General features: G+C 40.2%; 1 protein-coding gene across 1 annotated transcript; it reads right to left on the reverse strand.

Moving 5' to 3' along the window:
* Nucleotides 1-4,117: 4,117 nt before the first annotated feature.
* On the reverse strand, nucleotides 4,118-5,586 carry LOC110913887. The gene is made up of 2 exons (XM_022158706.1): nucleotides 4,542-5,586; nucleotides 4,118-4,371 (listed from the first exon to the last, which is right to left on the reverse strand). Exons 1-2 carry the CDS (start codon nucleotides 5,584-5,586, stop codon nucleotides 4,118-4,120), a joined length of 1,299 nt encoding a protein of 432 aa, XP_022014398.1.
* Nucleotides 5,587-5,927: the final 341 nt, after the last annotated feature.

The raw sequence follows: 5,927 nt of genomic DNA on the forward strand, positions 1-5,927 counted from the left end.
TATGTTGTGGCATCAGCGTTTATGCCACATTTCAAAAGAACGATTAAATCGTCTCATAAAGGATGAAGTCTTACCTCCTCTCGATTTCTCTGATTTTGGAACATGTGTCAAATGTCTTAAAGGTAAAATGACATTAGCGAATAAGAAAGGTGCCACTAGGAGTTCTAATTTATTAGAACTCATTCACACTGACATTAGTGGTCCCTACCAAATCGCTGGCATAACAGGACATACTTCATTTATCACTTTCATTGACGATTATTTTCGTTACATGTACTTGTATCTTATTAAGGAGAAATCTGAATCTCTAACAACTTTTAAAGATTATAAGGCTGAAGTTGAAAAGCAATTAGATCGTCAGATTAAAGTTGTGAGATCAGATAGAGGCGGTGAGTATTATGGAAGACATACTGATGTGGGTCAAGCTCCTGGTCCATTTTATGAGTTTTGTAAGGGCCAGGGGATTGTGAACCAATACACCATGCCTGGTACACCTCAGCAGAACGGTGTCGCTGAAAGAAGAAACCGTACCCTTATGAACATGGTGCGTAGTATGTTAGCCAACACTAATTTACCATTATTCCTCTGGACTGAAGCATTAAAAGCAGCTGTTCATATACTCAATAGAGTTCCTTCTAAGTCTGTCCCTAAAACTCCTTATGAACTTTGGACAGGAAGGAAACCGAGTCTTAAATATATGAAAGTATGGGGCTGCATTGCTGAAGCAAAACTTTACAATCCTTTCCTAAGGAAACTTGACCCTGAAACAGTTACCTGTTTCTTTATCGGGTATCCTGAGAACTCTAAGGGTTATCGTTGCTATTGTCCTTCCCATGTCACCCGTATTGTTGAAACCAAGCGTGCCGCGTTCCTGGAGGATTTCAAGGTCAGTGGGAGCAGTACCAACCCTTACGAAGAATTGCACGAAGTACAAGACGCGGGGGGGGGGGGGGAGACTCGTCGCTTACCATTACTCCGATTACTCCTCTTGTACCTAATGCAACTACTGCACCTGAAGCTACTACACCAACTCCAAATTCACCTCTACAATCAGAACCCATTATACCTCAAGACAAAGGCACATCAAACGCTCAAAACCAAGACAACGCTGAACCCGATAATCCACTCAGGAGGTCATCTAGGCAATAAAGGCCTACTAATTGGGATGATTATGTTACCTACCTGACTGAAATGGATACCGGAAAGCTCAATGATCCTATCTCTTACAATGAAGCCATTAGCAGTGATCAGTCTTCTGAATGGAATAAAGCGATGATTGATGAGCTTGAATCCATGAAGAAAAATGACGTTTGGGATTTGGTAGAATTACCCAACGGAGTCAAACCCGTAGGATGCAAATGGGTGTTCAAAACAAAACTGGATCCGAATGGGAACGTTGAACGCTACAAAGCGAGATTGGTTGCAAAGGGCTACACTCAGAAAGAGGGAATTGATTATCAAGAGACGTTTTCACCTGTCTCTCGTAAAGATTCATTAAGGATCGTCATGGCCCTAGTAGCTCATTTCGATTTAGAGCTGCATCAGATGGACGTTAAAACCGCTTTCCTTAACGGAGATTTGGACGAAGATGTTTACATGAAACAACCTGAAGGCTTTAAACCTGAGGGTCAGGAGCATCTAGTCTGTAAGTTGAAGAAATCCATTTACGGGTTGAAACAAGCATCACGTCAGTGGTATCTCAAGTTTGATGAAGTCATGAAGAAGCAAGGTTTTATGAAGAATCAAGTGGATCAATGCACCTACCTCAAGATGAGTGGGAGCAACTTTACTATACTTGTCCTTTACGTAGATGATATTCTATTGGCAAGTAATAGTTTAGACATGTTGCATGAGTCGAAGCGGTTACTCTCGCATAACTTCGACATGAAGGATCTCGGAGATGCTTCTTACGTCATTGGCATCGAAATTCACCGAGATAGATACAAAGGGATCTTAGGATTGTCCCAGAGGGCTTACATAGATCGTGTCCTTACACGTTACAACATGCAACAGTGCAAACCCTCCGTCGCTCTAGTAGTTAAGGGAGATGTTTTCGGTTCATTCCAGTGTCCGACAACAGAGGTTGAGAAGGAGCAAATGAGCCAGATACCTTACGTGTCAGTAGTTGGGAGCTTGATGTATGCTCAAGTCTGTACTCGCCCAGATATTGCTTATATTGCTGGAATGCTAGGCCGTTATCAGACTAATCCTGGCCTAGATCACTGGAAAGCAGCTAAGAAGGTACTTCGATATCTGCAAGGGACGAAAGACTATAAACTGACTTATAGAAGAAGTGATCGTTTAGAAGTGGTGGGCTATTCTGATTCTGACTTTGCCAAATGCAAAGATGACAAGAAATCCACTTAGGGCTATATCTTTATGTTAGCAGGCGGCCCTATCTCTTGGAAGAGTCATAAACAACAGTTGACCACAACTTCCACAATGATGGCAGAGTACATTGCTGTTTATAACGCAACCTGTCATGGAATGTTGCTTAGAAATCTGGTCACTGGACTCAAAATTGTTAATTCCATTTCTAGACCATTGAAGCTTTACTGTGATAATTCAGGTGCCGTTAGTTTCTCGAACAGTAACAGTTCGACTGGAGCTAGTTTATATCTCGATACAAAATATCTATTTGTACATGAACGAGTTGAGGAAAATAATCTTTGTATCGAGTATATTAGTACTAAGGATATGCTTGCGGATCCGATGACTAAAGGTCTCCCTCCTAAGATTTATGAAGAACATGTTCGGAATATGGGATTTAGTAAAGACCTTATTTGAGCATATTGTACTAGCTTATGTTTTATGTTAATGAAATTTCCTCAGTTTGATTTTGTATGTCTCTTAGAATATGTTCAACCGGTATAATGGCATATAGACAAATAAAGTTACAAGTCAAACAAAGGGCTTATGCGTATTTTGATCATGACGATTAGGTTTTAAATTAAGGCTATAGTATGATTAATGGGGGTCCTGAGTCGCATAATGGTTCAACGGCTGTATTTTTCTGCTATAGTACTTGTTTAAGGCTAAAATGAGTGTTAACTCCTGATCAGGCTTATCTAATACTCATAGTAAATGATTACTCGGCTAAGTGGGAGAATGTAAGATTAAATATATTATGTAATAATATTTAATCTATAGCCATTATAATCATTTACATGATAGAGATCAAAATATATTAGAACCTATTAAATAATTAGTTGGTAATTGTTGATGGACCATATTACCCTTATTAACTAATTAGGTTTCCTCTTGGGTGCTTATATAAGGAGAATTATGTGGAGGTTAAGGGGCTACTCAGTTACACAATTACACACACCCTATTAGCCATAACATCATAATTTCGACCTCCTCTCCTAGCCGATATCCCTTTTCGGTTTTCTAAGTCACCATCATTAGTCAGCACCCTAAGGAGGAACCAGATCACGATGACAAGCATGTCGAACTCCATTACTGGATTCTCCAACGCACTGTCTGCTATAACAGGTATGTTTTATTGTTTTCCTTCATGTATAAACAGAATTGAACCAACACACACAACTTCAGGCACGTTTGATAAAACATTATAGTTTCAATATTTAATCTAAATGAAACAAAAACTCAGTTTGAACTTGGTTCTGAATGAAAAAAAAAATGACTGGATAAGTGCTCTGAATAGAGTCTAATTGGTTACGGATGCAATCAAAGGCTCAAAGTATCTGTTCGGTTAACCAATTATGCCACACACAAAAACTGAAACTGAACTGCAATATTAGGTAATTTGGTTATGGCTTAACCGAACCGTCACTTAATTGTTTGGTTCATGTAACAAACAGCTGTCTATCCTTTCTTGTAGGAGGTTGAAAATTTTAATCCAGCAATAAAGCGTGAGTTCGCTACATTTGTTATGAACGCTGATTAGAAAACAGGTAATCATGTAAAACAAAGAAACTTAGAAAATATAATGAAAAAAAAAATGTTTCAAGCTTACCATTTACTTATCTTGTTTTCATCATCAATAGTTTTTTTTGAACGGCAAATCACTTTATATATATATATAAAGAGCCAGCAAGCAACTGGGAGAACAAAAAACAAACAAAAACAAAGAAAACAACTACCCAACGGACAATTACATCAGATCAACTACATCAAACAACACCCATTTCTCCCATGTAGGCTTCATATTCTTCGCTCTATTACTGACCCAAAGAAAAGCGTCTTCTTTGATGAATTCTACAGTCTTCATGATGGGGATGAAGATGTCCTCAAACACTTTGGAGTTTCTAGCGCTCCAAATTCTCCAAACCGTAGCGATAACAACCGTAGAAACTAACCGCTTCCAAGTGGCACTTCCCGGGCAATCTTTAACATACTTTACTAACTCTTCAAGCGAATCACAGCGAGACGGAAATCGAATACGCAGCCAAGTCAACACATTCCACCATATACTTTTCGCCCAAAGACATCTGATGAAGATATGATCTGAGTTTTCGATGTCTAGGCCACACCTAGGGCAGTCAACATCCGGCAAAGACACCCCCTACATACCAAACCTTCCTTAGAAGCTATACGGCCGAGGAGAGCCCGCCACAGAAGGATGTTACCTTTTGCCGGAGCCCAGCTATTCCAAACAAGGGCTGGATCGACCGCCGGGTTCGCCACTCGACAACTTTCTAGGTCCAACCGCACCTGCTTAACCGAGAACCCCACTTCAGCAGATGAACGCCACTTCCAAACCCCATTTTCCACTACTAAGTTCTGAATAAGGCTAAGGCCAGCCTTGTCTAAAACCTTATCCATTTTGCCAATGTCATTCCACACCCCCAGGATTGTTTTTTTCAAAGGGATCAATAGATTAGAATTATTCTTGTGGATCGAACAAAAAACTTTAGTCCATAACTGATTCGGATTCGAATTATATCTCCACCACCATTTAGTCAACATCGCTATATTGAAATCTCTTATACTCCCTACTCCTAACCCACCTTTTCTTTTAGAATTCACAATCCCTTCCCAACGAACCCATCTCATCTTTTTTATCGAACCGGAAAATCCCCAAACAAAATCTCTTCGGATCTTCTCCAATTTATTAATCACGCACTTCGGGGCAACGAAAAGAGACAGAAAATACGAGGGAAGACTACCTAGAACCAATTTGGCCAAGGTGACTCTACCTGCAAGAGACAGAAACTTAGCCTTCCACTTGGATAATTTTGCAGAGAATTTATTGATCACCAGATCCCAATACTTCGATCTTTTCATATTTACGCCTATAGGGATTCCAAGATAGGAGAACAGGAGCTTTCCAACTTCACATTTTAACACACTAGCCAGCCGCAGTTTTTCTTCTTCATCAACCCCAAACCCGTACAATTTGCTTTTTTGAAAATTAACTTTTAGGCCCGTAACCAAGTTCAACCACCGAAGGAGGCGACTCAAAGTGACCGCGTTCTGAACCGACCAACGGCCTAAAAATAGGACGTCATCTGCATAACATAAATGTGATAGCATAGGGCCATCATTAGGAATCTTAATCCCCTCATAGAGACCAGCATTCATCACCCTATTCACAAACAAAGTGATAATTTCCATCGCCATAATAAAGAGAAAGGGGGAAATAGTGTCACCCTGCCTCAGTCCTTTTTTATATTTGAATTCATCCGTTGGGGAGCCGTTCACCAATATCGACCCCGTCCCAGAAGCCAAGCATCCTTGATATGTGTGGGAACGTCATAATTCCATACCCTTTTCGGATTGGTGGGGATTGCTCGGTCAACCAATGGTACATCATTGACTGCAACTCCTCGAAACCATATCTGTCTGCATTTGGCCAACTTGAAGTCTTGGATGTAAACACCATGAATCAAACAGTAACTGTTAATGCGCCAACAATCTCAGCTTGTCAAAACTCTATTTGGAACATCAGTCAGGCCATGAGC

Source organism: Helianthus annuus, chromosome 15 (assembly GCF_002127325.2).
Source record: "Helianthus annuus cultivar XRQ/B chromosome 15, HanXRQr2.0-SUNRISE, whole genome shotgun sequence".
In the NCBI taxonomy this organism is placed as follows: Eukaryota; Viridiplantae; Streptophyta; class Magnoliopsida; order Asterales; family Asteraceae; genus Helianthus; species Helianthus annuus.